This window comes from Anarhichas minor, unplaced genomic scaffold (assembly GCF_050575085.1).
Source record: "Anarhichas minor isolate MPS153535 unplaced genomic scaffold, ASM5057508v1 ptg000042l, whole genome shotgun sequence".
In the NCBI taxonomy this organism is placed as follows: Eukaryota; Metazoa; Chordata; class Actinopteri; order Perciformes; family Anarhichadidae; genus Anarhichas; species Anarhichas minor.
Genome location: NW_027466488.1, coordinates 12,038,708 through 12,059,952, shown reverse-complemented (window position 1 = coordinate 12,059,952; position 21,245 = coordinate 12,038,708). Strand labels below are relative to the sequence as shown.

The 21,245-nt window shown below is 45.0% G+C and overlaps 1 protein-coding gene across 1 annotated transcript in view; it reads left to right on the top strand.

Moving 5' to 3' along the window:
• The window catches only part of adamts17 (ADAM metallopeptidase with thrombospondin type 1 motif, 17), a 153,089-nt gene that overhangs the window by 118,236 nt on the left and 13,608 nt on the right, over positions 1-21,245 (top strand). Inside the window, exons 19-20 of the mRNA XM_076110240.1 lie at positions 14,561-14,718; positions 20,845-20,983. Of these exons, the coding sequence (XP_075966355.1) occupies positions 14,561-14,718; positions 20,845-20,983 (297 nt within the window). The remainder of the gene's footprint in view (positions 1-14,560; positions 14,719-20,844; positions 20,984-21,245) is intronic.

The window sequence follows — 21,245 nt, the reverse complement described above, 5'->3', positions numbered from 1 at the left end:
ATGATGTCTAGCTTTTGAGGATCTTTTGGTCTACCTCACTTTGTCAGGCAGGTCCTATTTAAGTGATTTCTTGATTGAGAACAGGTGTGGCAGTAATCAGGCCTGGGTGTGGCTAGAGAAATTGAACTCAGCTTTCCAAAGATGTGATAAACCACAGTTAATTTATGTTTTAACAGGGGGGGGGGGCAATCACTTTTTCACACAGGGCCATGTAGGTTTTTTTTTTTTTTTTTTCCTTAATAATAAAAACCTTCATTTAAAAACTGCATTTTGTGTTTACTTGTGTTATCTTTGTCAAATATTTAAATTTGTTTGATGATCTGAAACATTTAAGTGTGACAAACATGCAAAAAAATAAGAAATCAGGAAGGGATCAAACACTTTTTCACACAACTGTATGTCTGATCTTTTTTGGAAAAGGTGGACTAAGGAGTACTTACCACAACTACAAGAACGACAGAAATGGTCAAAAGTCAAGCGCAACTTTATGCCTGGAGACATCGTACTCATAGTGGATGACTCCGCACCCCGTAATTCTTGGACGCTCGGTAGAATCACAGAATCAGTTCCAGACAGGAGAGGACTAGTACGACAAGTCCGGATCAAGACCACGACCAGCTGTGTATGCAGGCCCGTGACCAAAATCTGTCTTCTTCAAGAGTCGGTGGAATCCTGATTACTGTACCTTGACGACTTGATTGACTTGACTTGACTCAAGAGTGATGGTAAAGATCACTCTCAACGCTAGGCTAAGTGCTAGAAACCTGTGGCCTAGAGAAGAAAGAAGATTTTTTTGTTGTTCGCCTATTACCATGGACTATCCTACATTGAAATGTGTATTCTCTTGCACATGTAATGCATTTGTAATTATGACTACATAGAAGGTAATAATTAGGGGCCGGAATGTAGGAGCCAGGTGTGGCCTGTGTCGTTTTGTATGCCCTTTTTTGTCACTTCCGGTGCTCTTCCGGTGATTGAGTCACGTGGTGCTGGGGATAGCCACAATGGGGTTATCAGCTGTCAGTTGAGTTGGACTAGGAAAAGGATTGGAAGGAGAGGGGGTGAGCAGGAAGATTTTGTTTTTATTTTCCTTTTTTTTGGATTTTGGACCAACTCTCATCCGTCCCAACAAAGACAAATACAGAGACACAAACTCTCCCTGCCAGTGTCCCAAACCCCTGCCCTGTCCCTGTCCCACCCCCTCTGCTCTACACTCAACCCAACAACACCCTGGCACCTCCTGATACATCCACACAGCCAGTTACCAACAGCCAGCCCCGCCCAGCTCAGCTTTCCTTCACTCAGCATGAAGAGCAAGCCCCACAAGTGGTCCTGTTGACTGACTCTAATGGGAAATTCCTGGACACAAACAAGCTTTTTCCTGGTAAAAAAAGTGCTTTCTAAACGCTGCAGCACCACAGGCCAGGCAATGAAGCTGTTGAAAAAGGAGACTTTCAGGAGCCCTCAATACATGGTGATCCACACCGGAACAAATGACCTGCACAGCCTCCGTAAGAACACTGCTGAAGCAGTGAGGAAGATGGCAGAGCAGGCCAGTAAGGAATTCCCTGACACCCGCATTGTGATCTCCACCTTGCTGCCTAGGACAGACACCCCTCCCCATGTCATCCATGACATAAATATGGAGATCAGAAGAGGATGTGCCCCCTTACCCAATGTCCACCTGGCCTTCCACCCAACCGTTGGCACCTGGGACCTCTATGATGGACTCCATCTACACAAAGAAAGGATGGGGATATTTGCAAAGACCCTTAAAGACACGGCTCTGGGACACAATCCTTCCACCCCCTCCGTTACTAGGAGCTTTAGAGACCATCCCAGACCGCCCAGATCTCCCAGAACTCCACCCCCCCACCACCACCCCAGTATGAGGCAGAACCAGAGGAGGCTACCTTCCCCCTCCTCGGCCCCTGCCCTCCAACCCCTTTTACAATATCAGCAACAGAGATATGCAACAGCACCTGCCCCCTACCCTCCTCCTTACCCACAGCAGCAGAGATATGCAGCAGCAGCACCTGCCCCCTACCCCCTCCTTACCCACAGCAGCAGAGATATGCAGCAGCAGCACCTGCCCCTTATCCCCCCCCACCCACAACAGCGGAGCTATGCTGCAGTCGTAGCCCCGCCTACTGCCACAGTCCCTCCCCCTGCTACCTCTGAACTGGGAGACATCAGAGAGATGCTGCGCACCCTGTGCACCCGGCTTCTGCTCAGCTAAGATGAACATACTGAGAACACCTTCCCACTTGAATAACAGAACAACATGGAAATATATTGTTAATCAATAGTGGTAATAACAGCAATAGTAGTAGTCAGTATAGTGGTAATATTAGTGAAAATAGTACATGCCCCCATGAAATCTATGTCAAAATTATTATTACTATCAGTATTGTACATGTATAGATCGTGGTAGGTGTTCTTTATATTTGCCTGACTATACAGGTTCATTTTGATTGTTTTTTTTCTAAAATGCGCTCATTTCATATAAGCTGCTGGAACATTCAAGGTCTCCACTCCTCAACCTTTGAACTGAAAAGTGGAAACCCTGAATTCATGAAATCTATCAAAGACGTTGATATAATTGTGTTAACAGAAACATGGTGTCAAAATGATTTACTCACTCACTGTCCTCCAGGATATAATGAAGTCATGGTGCCCTCTATCAAATTTAAAAACATACGCAAGGGCAGAACATCGGGGGGGATCTTGGTGTGGTATAAAGGAGACCTTTGCCATTAGATTTCACCAGTAAAACAGGGTAAATCACACATCTGGTTAAGGTTAGACCAAACTCTGGGCATAACTGATAGAGATCTATATCTCTGTGCTATCTATATACCCCCAGTGGATTCTCCTTATTATGAAGAAGACATTTTTGAAACTCTTCATTCAGAAATCGCCTGTTTCCAGGCCCAGGGAAACGTGCTTCTAACTGGAGATCTAAATGGACGAACAGGAATTGAACCTGATGTCATCGACCCACAGGGCAACAACCATGTGTTTGGTCAAACTCCCTTATTTACCACACCAACCATCACCCACCGGAACAACCTGGACTCTGGAATAAATAAAAGTGGCAAGGAGATCGTGCATCTCTGCCGGGCCTTAGGCCTGTACATAGTTAACGGTAGGTTCAGAGGGGACTCTTTAGGAAGATTCACATACTCCTCAGCTCTTGGATCTAGTGTAGTAGACTATGCAATCACTGACATGGACCCCTCCACTATCAGTGCATTCACTGTCAGACAACAATCCCCCCTCTCAGACCACAACCAAATAAATCTGTTCTTTAAACTCTCAGGTCAAATGAATGACATAAAAAAAGAACCCAGTAAGCTGTTTAAATTAAATGCTACTTACCGATGGGCCCCAGACAGTGGAGACAAATTCATCATGGCCTTGAACTCACCTGATCTGATAGATGACATATCAACATATGACCAAAACCAATATATCCACACCAGAGACGGTGTAAACAAGGCCATTGATGATATCAATATGATATTTCACAAGGCAGCTATCAAAGCTGACCTTATAAAACAAACACGGAAGCCTGTAAAAAGGCAAAACACGGAAAAATGGTTTGATCAAGAATGCAAGAGCATCAGAAAAGACCTGAGAAAAATAGCAAATGAAAAACATCGCCAACCAAACAACCCAGCCCTACGCATTAGGTACAATGAAATTTTAAACACGTATAAATGTACAATTAGGAACAAAAAACAAAACTATACCCACATGAAACTTGAAGATATTGAGAACGCCATTGATCAAAATCAATTCTGGGATATGTTGAACAAATTCAACACAAAGCAGCCACAGGCATTACCCATCCAAGATGGTGACATCTGGAGAGCACATTTTGAACATTTGTACAAAGATATACCAATAAATCAAACTAACTCAGACCAATATATTACAAAAGAAAAACTCCAAACATTAGAAGAAATAATTAAAGACAACCAGAACCCCCTTGATTTCCCAATTACTTGGGAAGAACTGAGCACACAGACAAAGTGTCTCCGGCCAAGGAAAGCTTGTGGTCCAGACAGCATCAAAAATGAGATGCTCAAATGCAGCACCCCAGAGATGCAGGGTGCAGTGTTGAAGTTGTTCAACATCATATGATGGGTGTTTTCCTGACTCCTGGAGCAAAGGGCTCATTTCACCCATTCATAAGAGTGGTGACAAGTCAGACCCTAGTAACTACCGGGGCATCTGTGTCAGCAGCTGTCTCGGTAAATTATTCTGTAGTATTCTCAATAAAAGAATACTACATTTCCTTGACGAACACTCCAAAAACGCTCCAAAAACACTCCAAAAACGCCCTAGATGTCAGGAGAACAAATACCAGTTTACCATAAACACCAACATGATTGAACATAGTATGAGTTATACCTACCTTGGTATAACCATAACTGCATCAGGGGGTTTCAACATGGCAGTGAATGCACTAAAAGAAAAAGCTCGAAGAGCTCTACATGCAATTAAGAGAAAATTTTATAATTTTCAAATCCCAATAAAAATCTGGCTTAAAATCTTTAACAGTGTCATCCAGCCCATTGTGCTGTATGGTAGTGAAGTATGGGGTCCACTCAGTCATCACAGTTATACCCGCTGGGACAAACATCCAACTGAGTCTCTACACGCAGAATTCTGCAGACACATTTTACACGTACACAGAAACACACCAACAAATGCATGTAGAGCAGAACTAGGCCGATACCCACTGATCATTAACATTCAAAAGAGAGCACTCACATTCTTCAATCACCTTAGATCCAGCCCCCCAGACACCCTCCACTCCAAAGCCCTCCGAACCCAAGAGCTGAGCCCAGAGAAGAGTCCCCTATGTCAGCTGGTGCTGAGACTAGCTGCCTCCTCTCAGACACACGGGGACCAGTCTCTCAACAACACTGCTCTCCAAACACCAACCAGAGTAAAACACATCATGGCGAGATGTAAAGAAGCCTATCTGGAGCACTGGAGAGAGGAAACTGGGCTACAGGGCCCTGTAGCCTCGTCGTTCTTCTATCTTGCAAGCTGCAGACCTCCATCTTTCCCACAGCTTATATGACCACTTCATTATGACGTGCCTCATGTTTGATGGAACGTTCATCTCCTCCATGTATTTTATCTCCGTCATAGCGTTGCAGCATCCTCTTAGATACAGTGCAAAGTCCTGCAGTGTCTGGACATCCTCGTTCTTAACAACAGGCCATCCAAATGTTTTGTCCATATAAGCTGTTGCTATTCTTTGTTCATTGCCAAAGTGTTCTTTTAAAAGTTATTTTGCTCTTTGATATCCTTGTTGTGTTGTCATATGTAGGCAGCTTCGCACCAGCTCTCTAGGCTGCCCCCTGGTGTATTGCTCCAGAAAATACAAACAATCTTGATAACTGCTGGTTCTCTCTTCAATACAATGTTCAAAAGTTCTAATGAAGGAAATATACTACTTCAATGGATCGCTGTCAAATATGATTATGTGTCTTTGTGGTAGAGAAGCTGACATTTGCTGTTGCACAAGCATTGTGATTTCATTCTGCCTTTGCATGATTTCACAAACTGCATCCTGGTCAACTGTATGTTGCACTGGTGATGTGTTCTGTGCAGATTGAAGCCTGTGTAGATCTTGTTCCTGCGTAGCTACCGTCCTGAGTGATGCAGCTGTGGAGGCTGTGTACACATTCTGAGACTCCTGCCTTAGAGTAGTCGTGTGAGACAGTCCGGTATTTGGTTGCGACTGTAGCCTGAGAGTGATGTCCTTTGTTTGTGAGGATCCATGCCGTTGTACTTGGTCCTGTAGATCTGTTTGGATATTTACGTTTGGTCGCACAACACGTGTAGATGAAAAAGGTGGCGCTCTTGAGCCTTGATCCGAAGTCAGAGTGTTAATTTTTGGCGCAAATGCATTTGCCTTTGGGTTGAATTCAAGTCTTTGCTCTTTTAGTCCTTTGCTCACATAGGAGCTCATTCCATTTGAATGGGCCTTTCCTCCAACATCACTGCCTTCCAACACAGAAAGTCTTGCAACAGCAGCGGCTATCTGTGTATCGAGTTCCAGTTGTTCCTTAATTTTCCTCAGTTTCTCCTCTTGTGCCTCTAGGTCATGTCTCTTTTGCAGAGAAGCAACTTGCTCCATTAAAGCTGCTTTCTCTGCCTTTGCCTTTATACATGCAGAAGAAATACTGGAAACAGATGATTTTATTTGACTTCTTCTGCTTGACCTTTTGCTTGACACATTAGACACACTGTCTGCAGGCACTCAGATTTAGCATTTTTATAAACTTCCATTTTCAACAAATTGTTTTATGAGAGGCGCTTCCACTTGTGCTGCGCTGTTGAGAGCGTGCGCACAGCGTGTCCACTTTGTTTGTCCACACAACACACTCGTGATCACATGAAAAGTTGAGCATTAATCTTTTCCTTCGATGTGCATGAAGTCATAGAAAGTCCACACAATCGACAATGACTTGAATGCGATACAGCGTAATCCTTATGCTGCGTTCACACCAAACGCGTCGGGAATTCATCGCGCCGCATATTCACGTCCATCGCGCCACCGGTCAAAACGCCGGGGACCAAGTGTTCATTCACGTGAATCGCGCTGGACGCGCAACTATTAATTACTCCTCCATTGTTTCTGATTCAGCAACGGCAGGACGTCGCTGATGACAGGGGGAGCAACTTAACGCTGATAGGCTATCGCGCCGGGGCGTAACGCGAATATTTCGCAGAAGTTAAAAAATTTCAACTCGCGCGTCGGGGCACTTTGGCGTTTGACGCGGATTCGCGTCCATCGCAGATTCGCTCCGCGACAGTCTCATCGCGTCTGTGCATAGACTTTGTATGTAATCTACTCGCGCGAATAATTCGCGACGCGTTTGGTGTGAACGCAGCATTAGAGCAGCCCACTGCGGCGTGTACAGCGCAATGCCGTTTCAAACAATGTCAAAGATCCATACACTAACCGGGGATCTCCTTCGCTCGGTGTCCGTGATTTTCCTTCCCTTTCGTGGTGATGATCGATCCGCCCTCCTTCGGAAGTCAAGTGGATAGCCCCTGCAGCGCTGCCTTCCAGGTGTGTGTTCCAAATGATTTCACTTCTTCAGGTGAGATCGGGTTTTTATTTGTGTAGTGACTGATTCCAGCAACTAGCCACTCGGCTGGGTGCGGGAGAAGATTCTGTTCCTTACTCGCTACAACAAAGAGATTCCAGGCGTTTCACACTTTTGGGTGAGGTTCCCGTTTAATTAGTGTTCACAGATGATAATACAATAGGATAGCACTTATCTTCCTGGTCTCCCTCTGGTGTGTCTGGCTTGCGGTAAAAACCGTGCGATCACCCCGGTACCCATGCCTCATTACCTGTCAGTTGCACCTGTGCCCCATATATTAATTACCTGCCACAATACTCCACACTGCCACACGTGGTCAACCTGAGGTAGGCTCCCAATATACATTTATAATACCCAGACCTAACTACAGTCCATGTTGAGGCACTCAAAGCAGGCATTGTGAAGATCCGTCCAGGTGATAAGGCCAGGACATAAGTCAGTGGGAAAGCCAAAAAGGGATAGTTTGGCAGTGGGGTGTGCGGCCTCATATACTGTGGGGTCCACATGTGTTGGCTGGATCTGAAATGACATGAGAGGGGATGACAGGTCACAGAGTAGACAACTGAGAGAATACTAAGAGTTGGGTGGAGTGGTGACAGTAAGTGTATGTCTGAATTTAATAATAATAATAATAATAATAAATTGTATTTATATAGCGCTTTTCAGAGTACTCAAAGACACTTTACATTAAAATCATTATATATAAAAGCAATACACTAAAAACATAAAATACACAATATCGGTCACACATTAAAAGCAGTTTTGAACAGGTGGGTTTTGATTTGAGATTTGAATGTGGAAAGGTCAGTGCAGTCTCGGATATGTTTGGGGAGAGAGTTCCAGAGGGAGGGGGCAGATATGGAGAAGGCTCTGTCACCCCATGTCCGGTGCTTGGTCCTGAGTGGAAGAGAGAGGAGGTTGGCATCAGAGGAGCGGAGCCGACGGGATGGAGTGTGGTGGTGAAGCAGGTCGGTGAGGTAGGAGGGGGCCTGATTATGGAGGGCTTTGTGAGTGAGGAGAAGGATTTTGTATTCAATCCGTTGTGGGACGGGGAGCCAGTGGAGGTTCTGGAGAACAGGGGTGATGTGGTCACGGGAGCGGGTGTGGGTGAGCAGGCGAGCAGCAGAGTTCTGGATGTACTGGAGTTTATTTAGGATTTTGGATGATGTGCCTTGAAGAATGCTGTTGCAGTAGTCAATTCTGGAGGTGATGAAGGCGTGGATCAGAGTTTCAGCAGCAGATGAGGAGAGTGATGGGCGGAGACGGGCTATGTTTTTTAAGTGGAAAAAGGCAGTTCTGGTGATTTGTTTGACGTGGTGTGCAAAGGAGAGGTTGCTGTCGAACATGACTCCAAGGTTGCGGATGTGTGGGGAGGGAGGGAGTGGAGTTGTCTATGGTGAGGCAGAAGTTGTGACTGGTTTTGGTAAGGGATTTGGGACCGATGATGATCATGTCAGATTTATCACAGTTCAGTTTGAGGAAGTTGGTTTGCATCCATGATTTAATGTCAGTGAGGCAGCTGGTGAGAGTGGAGTGAGTTGCAGTGGTAATGGCCTTTGTGGAGATGTAGAGCTGGACATCATCGGCGTAGCAGTGAAAGTGAAGACCATGTTGACGGATGATGTTACCAAGAGGGAGCAAGTAGAGGATGAACAGAAGAGGACCAAGCACCGAACCCTGGGGGACGCCTTGAGACAGAGGAGCAGTGGAGGAGGTGCAGTTGTTGATACTGATGAACTGTTGTCTGTTTGTGAGATATGATTTAATCCAGGAGAGAGCAGTTCCGGTGATGTTGAGGGAGGATTCGAGGCGGGAGAGAACGATGTTATGGTTGATGGTGTCAAAAGCTGCAGTAAGGTCGAGGAGGATGAGAATGTTGAGGTGACCAGCATCTGAGGAGAGGAGGAGGTCGTTGGTGACTTTGAGGAGGGCTGTTTCAGTGCTGTGCTGTGAGCGGAAACTGGATTGAAATGGCTCGAACAGATCGTTGGAGATGAGGTGGGCTTTGAGTTGTGTGGCGACAATGCGTTCCAGTATTTTTGACAGAAAGGGAAGATTGGAAATGGGACGGAAATTGCTCATGGTGTCAGGGTCAAGTCCAGGTTTTTTGAGGATGGGGGTGACAGCAGCCAGTTTAAGTGTGTCACGGACTGAACCGGAGCTGAGGGAGGAGTTAATGATGACTGTGATGAGTGGTGAGATGGCTGGGAGACAGTCCTTGACCAGATTAGATGGTATGGGATGCAGGATGCAGGTGGAGCTTCTCATTCCAGTTGTGAAGTTAGGCAGCTCCAATGGGGACACAAGGGAGAACTGAGAAAGGGGCTGAGGGGTGGAGGAGGGGGGCAGGTGGAGAGATGGAAAAGGTGGGGGAGGTGTTCAGGTTGCTGTAAATGGTGTCAATTTTTGTTTGGAAAAATGAAAGAAAAGAGTTGCATTTGTTCACTGTGAAGGATGTGGAGGTGTTGTCCTTGGGTTTGAGAAGCTTGTTTATTGTGGAGGAGAGAGCCTTTGGGTTAGAGGAGCCAGACTGTATGAGGTGTGAGTAGTAGGTGGACCGGGCTGAGATGAGAGCGTCTTTGTATTGTTGAAGGTAGTCGGAGAGGGCTTGGAGATGGACTGTTAAACCGGTTTTCTTGCAGAGTCTTTCAAGCTGGCGCTTTCGGGATTTCATCTGGTGGAGTTCGGGAGTGTACCAGGGAGCCGAGTGTGTGAATGAGACAGTTTTGGTTTTCATGGGAGCCAGTTGATCAAGACTGGAGGAGAGTGTGTTATTGTAGTAGTTTACAAGATCGGAGGGATTATCAGACAGCAGGGCAGGGGAGGCAGACATGGTACTGGCAAGAGAGGCTGAAAGAGTTGTGGGGGAGATTTGAGGCTTCTGAAGGATATGTTGCGCTTAGCTTTTGGGATGGGGATAGGGATGTCAATGTCCATGGTGATAGCCATGTGGTCAGAGATGTTGAGGTTGAGGCTGGAGAGTTGCGGTATTGTGGGACCAGTGGAGCAGACCAGATCCAGGATGTGACCTCTGCTGTGGGTGGGGAAGTTGATATGTTGTGTGAAGTTGAAGCATTGTAGTAGTTCCAGGAATTCTGTCGTAGATTTACAGTCAGTGTTATCAATGTGGATGTTAAAATCACCTAGGAGGAGAACGGAAGGTGAGATGGCACATAGCTGAGTCACAAAATCTGAAAAGTCAGAGAGAAAGGAGGGATTTGGCTTGGGGGGACGGTAGATTACAGCAGTAACCAAAGGAGTGGGACCAGAGAGTTTGAAGGCAAGGTGTTCAAAAGAATGAACGACAGGAATGGGAATGGTGGTTGTTTTAATGTCCTTCCTGTAAAGAGCAGCAACACCACCTCCCCGCCCCTCAGGACGAGGTTTGTCAATGTATGTGAATCCGGTGGGAGTGGTCTGGTTTAGTGAGAAGTAGTCCAGGGGTTTATGCCATGTTTCAGTGAGGCAGAGGAAATCAAGGTTACTGTCCGTTATGAATTCATTCAGAATGAGGCTTGTGTTGTTGAGTGAGCAAGTGTTGAGCAAAGCCAGTTTCAGGTGACGTTGCTTTGTGATAGGCTGAGGACTGAGGAAGGGGGCGGAGATTGGACAGATTCACGTGTTGTTTGTTGTGGTGACGTAACAAGGAAGTTCGGGTGCGACAGGACCAGAGGGATGGGATGGAGTTTGGGGACGTGAAGTTGTAAGTGAACATGCGGCCAGAACCTCTGTGTGAAGGATGGCCTCGGCGAAGTATTCCATGTTCTTTGAGAATGTCCATGCAGTCCGGACGCAGGTGGTTGTTGAAGTTGTGAAGATCTGACGTGGAGTACAGCGGCATGGTCCGGTTGGAGAGCGCAAGCGATAAGCTAGCATTAGCTGGTGACCAAGAGCCGGCTCTCCGTGAGAGGAGAAGCGATGTGCGTCCCAGGAGTATCAACGGGATGATCCACAGCATAACAGCGGCAAGACGCCAACAGTCCGGTGAGGAAGGAGTGGTGGCCTGGAGGGGCTACCAGCCTGTTAGCCGGACGATCCTGCCCAGAAAATGGAGGTCTGTTGCGGCTGTGGCTAGCGGAGAAGACCAACCCGAGCCTGCTAACCGCGCCGGGACGGAAAGATTCCGGCAGGGTAAACAGGTGTGCTCGTGCAGGCCGCTCGTGTTGGCAAGCGATGTGGCAGGCAGGGAAGACCGACAGCTCCAGTAGCAGGACGACGATGTAGCGCTGTGGACCAGACCCGGGAGTCCTGGGGCTAGCACGGAGGTAGCTTTGGCAGATGGAGACGGTAGGTTGATCTGGTGTGGCTAATCCAGTGAAGATGTTTGAGTAGATTGGATGGTAGACGGCAATATCAAGCCGCAAACAAGCAGCTCAACTTTATCGTTCAGGTTTTTAGCGTTGGGATCCATTTAAACAGCAAAATGTAATAAAACTTAACAATCAAGTACGGAGCGGCAGCCAAGAGTTTTGCCAGCATCCGCCATCTTGCATGATGGCGGATGATGGCGGATGCCTACGTTATAAGTTTTATAACGTAGTTCTGGAACAAGTACCACACCCCGAACCGAATCTCATTTCCTCCGCACAAAGTATTTAAGCACAACTGACCCTCAAACGACAGGCGAAACCACCGCCTCCTCTTTCATCATGCCGATGCTCCAACAGCCTCTACATATCCCAGATTTCTGAGTGGACAGTCTCTCGACTGATCACAATCATCCAGCGCAACATACATAGTCGATAAACTACTGGCCCAGTAAGTCCACGGCGCATTCATGATCCCACTCATTAGCCCACCTTTCCACTATTCTTAATCAGTCCAATCGGCGTAGCTGCTAGTATATATTCAGGGAAAAAGAGTCTTATGGAAGGGTGCATATTACTCTGCCGTGCGTCTGTCTTTCGGGTGCAAGAGCAGCCCGAAAATGTCCCATCACTTATTCTGCACTCTGCTGGATCCTGACAAACATCCATAAACTTGCGTACATCATTTCTCTAAGGCGGCTTCTTCACTGTCACGCTACCTTCCTCAACTCCAGCACGCGGTATACACACTCTGACTTTCCTCTTTCATCATAAAAATAAATAAATAATTAAATTAAATTTAAAATAGCAAAATTTAAATCATAGGTCCTAGCACGTCCTTGGAAATCCTTGGCATCATCCTCGACTCCGTCTCACTCCAAGCATCCCTACATACCGACAAAACCCATCAGATCTAATTCTCATCTCAAGTTTTCTCCTGGCCCTAAAATGCACTAAACTACGCCATCCACATCATCCAGGTAGGTTTATCCTCCTCGTCACACCTCCTGTCACTTGCTGCCTCTGTTCCAAATACCCACGACCACGTCACACTCGACGAAGCATGCAAACGGAGCTGAAATCGTAGCACCAATACCTCTCCTCTTGGAATGGTACCTCCTTCTTTTATGACGACCATATCACCAAACTAGAAGACATCCAGCTATTCACAGAAGCAGCACCCTCCATCAGCTTCGGCGGCGGCAAGAGGTTCTCAGCCGAAAGCCCGCCCAAATTCTCACAACTCACCACTTCTTCCACGATCTCAGAAATGTATCCCATAGTCATTGTAGGAGCCATTAGTTAGGTCTGTGTATTATATGTTTGAATTAGGAGCCTATCTCAGGTTGACCACGGGTGGCAGTGTGGAGTATTGCGGCAGGTAGTTAATATATGGGGCACAGGTGCAACTGACAGGTAATGAGGCATGGGTGACGGGGAGATCGCACGGTTTTTACCGCAAAACCAGACACACCAGAGGAAGACCAGGAAGCTAAGTAATATCAAGTTGAAATATCAATTGTGAACTCTAATTAAATGGGAACCTCACCCAAAGACACGAAAAGCCTGGAATCTTTATGTCGAAGCGAGTACGAGAACAAGATCTTCTCCCGCACTCAGCCGAGTGGCTAGTTACAGGAATCAGTCACTACAGTCATATTAGCTATTCTTTGGGGGCAAGAATGGTCCAAAGACCATCGCAATCTAAACAGACAACAGCGCCGTCGTAGGTCCAAAGGACGGTCTCATCTTCTCAATATACTGCAGTTCAGGCGGAGGCTCACTTTGGTTTTGGCTCAGCACCAGTTCCGCATCCGAGCCTCCCACATCCCAGGTCACAAAACTCGATTGTCGACTCACTTTCCCGTTCCTTGTACTAGGGCTGCACAATTAATCTAAATCACGATTTTGGCTGCCACAATTAAATGAGCATGATCGTCAGCGATATTGACATTTAAAATGCGTGCTCTGCTACACATCAAATCAAGCACTTCCTCAACTAACAGTCAGCCAACCACCAGGGGGCGAACGAGATGGGAGGTGTCATGCACGCACCCTGCAGCGGCAGCCTCAAAAAAAGTTCTGTCTGCAGTCGACTCCGGTATTAGTAGAAGAGTAGAGAGACAGACAACAGAACAAAGAGCAGACGGTCATTTATATTTTGCTTCATGTGAATAAGAACCGTATAAGTTTTATTTTGATGCAAAGACGTGTACATTAGCTGGAATGTAGCACAACATGGAAGTGAAAGCAGTGCTCTGTTGATTTAATTTTGGGTAAAAAATGTTGATACTATTTTATTTATATTTTCCTTCTACGAGATGCACTGTGATAAGGACCAGTGTGATGCAAAGATTTGTACATTAGCCAGAATGTAGCACAACAATGGAAGTGGAAGCAGTGTTCTTGTTCATTTAAACGTGAAAGTGCAATAAAAAGATGTCCCTAAAATTAATGAATAATCGTGATAAATAATCGTGATCTCAATATTGATCAAAATAATCGTGATTATGATTTTGGCCATAATCGTGCAGCCCTACCTTGTACAAGAAATTCTGACTTTTGGCACCAGCCTCCGACCATCCTTTGACTGTAGTCCCACGGTTTTCAGCAACCATCTTCAACAGACCCCGACCATATCATTAAGGTTCTCGGCCGCTGTTCCTCCCCGCTTACCTCACATACATCCATTCCAACCCGAACGATATCATAAAACATCCAATCGCACGTGTCTTCATGAAGCTATCTTTTGTAGACTCTGCATTATCAGAGCTTCCGAAGAGACAGCTCCCACTCAAGAGTATCCACTCCCCCAGCTGTGACCTTGTAAATTAATTAAATAAAGTAAAGAAATATGATAAAATATCACCAAGTAGTTGTCAGTGTTTGCCATGTTGATTCCATCATAAACATAAGTTTTCATGAACTGAAATTACCATAAATAATAGAAAATGTACTGTGCACACATTCGTGTCTGGTGGACAAGGACATACAGGTATTAATCTGTGACATACATTTAGTCTGAATTAGTCATACATGGGCAGAATGGATGTTTATTTTCCCTCATAAAACAAAGTTTGAAATTGTTACATCTGACCTTATATCTCCTCACAGCTCTGAAAGACTCCAGCAAGAGGTCCATCAACAGCGACTGGAAGATCGAGCTTCCAGGAGAGTTTGAGCTGGCTGGAACCACGGTACGCTATGTTAGAAGGGGACTGTGGGAGAAGATGTCTGCCAAGGGACCCACTAAGACACCCTTGCACTTGATGGTAAACATACGTTTCTCTGTTGTATCATAATACACCCTGGATACAATATCAGAACTGAAACATCCTGCTGGTGGCGCTAATGCTTTTGTGATTATTTATTTGTCACATGATATGTCACATTTGTCAGTCTTTATGTAGATCGTTAACAATTTGATAATATTTACCTTTAAAGCAGTAGTGTGTAGGATTTGCTGGCATCTAGTGGTGAGGTTGCAGAATGAACCAACTTAATACGCCACCTCTGACCACTGCTTTACAAGTGTGCTGGAGAACGGATCAATCTAAGGTAACAAAAACACTACTGTAGTTTATTCACCATTCAGGACTGCATGAGGGTGTGCTGATTACCAGGTCCTTTGACATACACTATGGACGTGCGGTCAGGCACAATGATACACCAAGAGAATCCACTTCAACTGTGATTCATTGTAGACAGGGGCAGGGCAGATGAATCTATGCTGTATTTTCACAAATGTAATACAAAGGAAGCAAATATCTGGTGACTCCTTAACAGACAAGAATTAACACAATGTTCATCATTTTAACTTAACAAATTCCTAAAGGTACTGCAATCAAAAGAAACTATTTACTCTGACAATCAAGCTTGAATCAAGCCAGACCCCTCACACTTCCTGATCCTCCTCAGACAGTTCTGCCTCCAGACCTGTTCTTCACAATAGCTGCCCCTTAAATATGATATTCATATTTGACTCTTGTGAGGAGCGTCAGGGAGTGGTATAGCCATCTTTCGGGATTGCAGGTAAGGCAATCAGCTTACAAACAAGGCGCTTATAGGTCCTCCCTTCAGTGTTGACCATCTGGACCAGGTACAACCCCTATAGGAAGGTTGGACCCTTCCTATAGGGGTTGTGGCAGCTGTGGGTCCATTACCATGACGACTCTGGATATAACAAGGTTTGGGGTGTCTGTGAATCATTTTTGCCTTGGCGGAAGAGTAGAGAGGTATTATTTTATGTACTGAGTCTAGATTTGGTCTGCCAGAACTTGACTGTGGCACCATCTACGGTTGGACAGGAGATCAATGTCTCTGAATATGGCTTGCGGAAGGGATGGGTCCAGCCTCCCCTTGAAAAGGTGATTAGGGGTGACTGGATCAGGGTAAAAAATGTCAGAGGACACATATCCAAGGGGCTTAGCATTTATTACTTCCTCCACCTCTATAAGTGGTCTATGTCTAGCTCTATGTCCTTAGTACCCTGTCTGTGTCAGTTTCACCTCTGAGAGCTACACGCAGAGCAGTTCTGATGGTGGAAAAGAAGTCTGGCTTAAATAGGCAGAGTCGTGAAGGGGGTAAGTCTTCTAATGTGGGGATGAAGTTTCCTGCAGTCTAGACAAGAAGGCTTGTTGTCTCCCAAGGAGCCAGTCATGCCGGCGGACCCCAGCGAACACTCTCGGGGCCAGGATGGAGAAGCTTCTGCTCATATTCTCTGATGAGAAGAGTAATGGGTTGCTTAGGATCTAACACTACAGGATGTATGGTACAGAGCTCAAGGTCTTTACCTCCTCTTAGGCATCCTCCCACATGGATCAGACTGGTAACAGGATCAAACTCAGGTAAAAGGGTACAAATGCAACTACCATTGGCAACAGGCTTATCTGACTGGAGCAGTTTGTATTCCTCAGGGTGCATGTCGCAGGAGAAGGTTTTCAAACTAAGTACATTTAGGGGATTGGAGGGAGGAGTCGGGGTAGTGTGATACGATGGTGACTGGGTCTGCCCACTTACTGGCAAAAGGAAAAACACTTGTTCTCAGCTGGTGAAAGTTTTGTGAGCAGAAGAGCAGTGATAGAGTTCGCACCCCAGGAGATGCTCCTCATGCTCAAAGCACAGCAGAGATATTCTGCGCGGAGTGATGTAAAATCGCTCGCAAAAGTATTGCATGCTTGACTGTTTAAGTTGCGTGCGCGGGACCTCTACACATGCGTGGATCTCACTTGTGCTTGTGGATGCTGACATTGATTTGCCGTCATAAAAAGGTAACTTTTCAACAATTTCGTTAAGGGGGGGGGGGGGGTATAGACAGATGTGTAGATACAAATCTTTCTTTGATCATGAAGCTCAATATTACTCAACATTACTGACTCATATGGATGGGTCAAATGCAGGATGAAATCACATCGGCGGGTATAATACATAATTGGTATGCAGGTGCGCTGCTTGTGCGGAGCACCTTGGCATGTGTGTGCTGTGCTCTGGTTTTTGTGTGTTTTTAAGTGCTTTGGTAACGTGTATCATAGTGCTGGGCGGTATACTGGTTTTAATTTCCCGTATGATATAAATTTTTCACACACCGCCATACCGGTGCATAGCCGAAACAACTGCTGTCACTCTTCAACAGGCAGCAAAATATATTGTTCGCCGCTAAGGGCGCTGCGGTCGGAGCTAGTTGTCTTAAGTGTATTGAGAGGGACCTCTAATCATGGTTATAACTTTATAACACAACAATTAATAACCCACAACTAACGCTCTTTAACAGGGCAAAACACCACGACACAACAGTTTGTGACACATAAACAATTTGTAACACTAATAATTGTACATTTATAAAATTACACCGCCGAACGGCATGCTGGGTACAGCTCACTAGCTAGCCCGGTAGCACAACAGTCTGTTACCAGCGAGAGGCTCCGTCGCTACAGTAACGTTACATTAAAGAACAGAAAGGAGCGATGCAGGATGAACAAAGACAGACCGGAGATTCACCAATAGAGTCTGTGCCCAAGAGAGGAGCTGGGTCTGCTGTTTTGGAAGTGTTTTGGTTTTGAAAAATCCAACGTCCAAAAAACTATATATTGCAAAGTTTGTTGAGCCACTGTTGTTGCCGCTGGTGGTAACACGAGCAACTTACTCCATCACCTCAGCAGAAAACGTGTTGGAATACCAAGAGTGTGATTACGGCCGTCAACCAGTAACGTTGCCGCGAGTGAAACAGTGAAGCCAAAGGGTCAGACATCGCTTGAAGAGGCATTTGCTCGAGGCAGCATATGACAAGATGGAGCGACATTACGAACGCAATAACGATCCAGCTATGCAAGGACATGGTCCCGCTACAGACAGTCGAGAAAGACGGGTTCAGAGCAATGATTAAAACACTGGATTCAAGGTATGTCTTACCGGGGCGAAAATACTTCAGCCAAACTGCTATCCCAACATTATACGAACAAACGAGCACAAGCCTTTATACATGATGACATTCAAATGTTTTTATCTCAGCAAGTTTATCATGCTTGTGCTGTTCCTCCTAGCTGTGGGAACCAATGCTTTGTGCGGATGGAGATCTGATCAACTGCTCAACCCCTTTGGCAAAGGAGTCTAAGAAGTTCCTCCTTATGCTGCGTCCATCGGCAGGTGCTATTGACCAAGTGTGGAATATACTAGCAGAGATACTGCATTCACCAGCGATCTCTACAAATTATCATGGAGAAAGAACCCCCCACAAGAGAAAAAGCAGACGTGAGTGGGGAAAACAAGGAGGGATGAGACGCAAAAAGTCCTCTCCACTGACCGCTGTGATAGTAGGAAATGTCCGTATTACCAGAAATAAACTTCATGAACTTCAAGCCAATGTAAACTTGAATACAGGAATGCTGGTATTTACTGAAACTTGGCTGGACGATGTAGTGAGTAACAATGAGTCTGCTTTTGATGGCTTTCCCTCACCATGTCATGTGGATCGAGATAAATAGAGAACAGGAAAAGAGGGTGGTTGGTGAAGTGTGAATCTAGTTCAACAAAGGCTGGTGCAATACATTGTACTCCTTGCTCTCTTCCTCTTGCCACATACATTTCCACATGAATTTCCCCAGCTATTTCATATAGTTGTTTACATTCATCCATGTGCAAATGTTGACAAAGTCACTGAAGTGTTAGCCAACAAATTGCACAAACTGGATTCCATCTCACCAGATTCACCCCAAATTCATCCTAGAAGACTTTAATCACTTCTCTATGTACAAATCATTAAAAAACTACCACCAGTATGTGACCTGTGCCACACGCATGCATAAGACCTTAGATAAGTGTTATGGCCCAGTTCCTGTACCTACTGTACATGTCACTCCCTCCACTTGGATCAGCTGACCATAGCATCATTTTACTTGCACCAGTCTACATCGCTGTGGTGAAACAGGACATTCAAACATTAACTCCATCAAGCATTAAGGCCCTACAGGGTTGTTTTACTGCACCACATGGGAACTGTTCCTCAATTCAAGCATTAGTCTCTATGAGCAAGCATTCAAATGATGACATTCTGTGTTGATTCTGTAATCCCTACTAACCAGATCACTATAGGGGTCGACTGTGGCACTGTGGAGAAAAGGGAGGTCTAGTCGCATGTCGATGTGTCGTTGGGCAAGACATGTTCATTCTATACAAAGATGTCTGTAAGAGCAGCCATTCCAGCCGTCTTCCTATCCTTGCAGTTTGCATTATGTTTGAGACAATCTAATCTAAGAGTTGAATTCTGTCTGATTAATTGTCTGATCAGGCAATGATAACAGCCCAAATGATACAGGATTTTAGAGGTTAGCACCCAATAATATATCCTAAAAAGTTAATAAAAATCACACCCAACTTGATAGAAAATGTAATAAAACCCAATAATTTAATAACTTGACAAATAATGTAATACATTTTCCTGACTAATATTGTAATACCTTTGTAAAACCCCTGTTGACTAGTGTTGGCATAAGAAAATGGCAAAATTAGCCAAAAGGCTGTTTTTCATAGTAGGGCGACTGTGGGTAAGTGGAGAGCAGGGCCGTCCTTCAATCAGAGGATCGGCGGTTCGATCCCAGGCTCTGCTAGTCACATGTCGATGTGTCCTTGAGCAAGACACTTAACCCCAAAATTTCTCCTGTAGCTGTGTAGGCTATGGGGGATAGAATCTGAAAGTTGCTTTGGATAAAAGAGTCTGCTAAATGACTGTAATGTAGTCACTGGCCAAGGTTTTACAAAAGGCTTCCTAAAATACATCAAAAACAGAAACAAACACAGGGCATGTAGTTTAAAAATGCTGTCTAAAATATATTTAAACTGCCATTTCAGTCAAGCAGGACCTATAAATAGCGGCAACAAAAAGATAGTTTAGTGCTGACTTGTGTATGTATCAGCCATTGTTTTTATTGGTTACTGAAAGATCTACTGTTACTTAAAGTGTTTAGTTGTCTGATGTGAATTTTAATTATATTCCACTCGCTTGAAAACTCACAACACCTGCTTTGGTTCTTCCATAAAATATTCATCCGCATACATTAGGGCTTCAATGTTCAGACAAACGAATGAAAGACTGTTAATGTAAAGACTGAACAGGAGTGAACCAAGAATGGATAGTTGCGGGACACAAGAAGCCAACTTCAATTACTTTGATTGATGATTATTAATGAACTCTGATTGAGACCGGTTAGTAAGGTATGATTTCACCAATTTCACTGCCAATCCATCCGTTTATTATCTGCAACCACTTATCCTATTCAGGGTCTCGTGGGGATTGAAGCCGATCCCAGCTCACATTGGGCAAAGGCAGGGTACTCCCTGGACAGGTCGCTAGACTATCACATCGCTGATGCATAGAGACAGACAACCATTCACACCAAAGGGCAATTTAGAGTCATCAATTAACCTAAGTACCATTCCTCCCTACAATATTCAAAACTGATGTGCTGACCAAATAGAGCAGAATATGTCTATATTGAACTGGTTGTAACTTGATGAAGCTGACAGCTACCAGTAACCAGTAAAATAGGGGTGACGTCTGAAAGTACAAACAGGAACACAAATCACAGAGATTGAGGTCGAAGCAATAAAAACCACTGCAGTGTGGTTATCCCCTGCTGTGAGGTAGTAGTGAAAACCAGTCATTGCCGCTTGGCTTAGTACGGCACAGACCGACCAGGTCCCCTATTAAACATGATAGTTGTGTTGATATACTGTTTAATAGGTACAATCTACTGTACATTTGGTCGTGTTTGCTTACTATTACCTACTGCTTACGTTTGAAATTTAGTTCTGCAAATGAAGATGAAAGGCAGATAAACGGAGTGAAGGTTGATAAGCTTTACGCAAGGCTGACCTTTTCTTTAACCCTTCTGTCGTGCCCCTAGGTGCTGCTCTTTCATGACCAGAGCTATGGAATCCACTATGAGTACACAGTGTCTCTGAACACAACTCAGCACAGTAACGAGCATCTCTACATCTGGACACACAGCAGCTGGCAGGACTGTACTGTCAAATGTGGAGGAGGTAACACACACACTCAGTAGGATGTAACACACACACACACAACACTAAAATCATGTATGGTTACAGCAATGACAATCTTTGCATGAATGCTGGTTACTAGTCCTGAGAGTCAAGATCTCTTTAATATCCAAGAGGGAAATTTGTTTTGTAATAATGATGTACAAAAAAAAGCTATTATAAGTTTATGTGCCAAATGGATTATGGAAATGCCTTTGTAGAATAAATTCTGACATAACGAACATTTAACTCACATGACTGATCA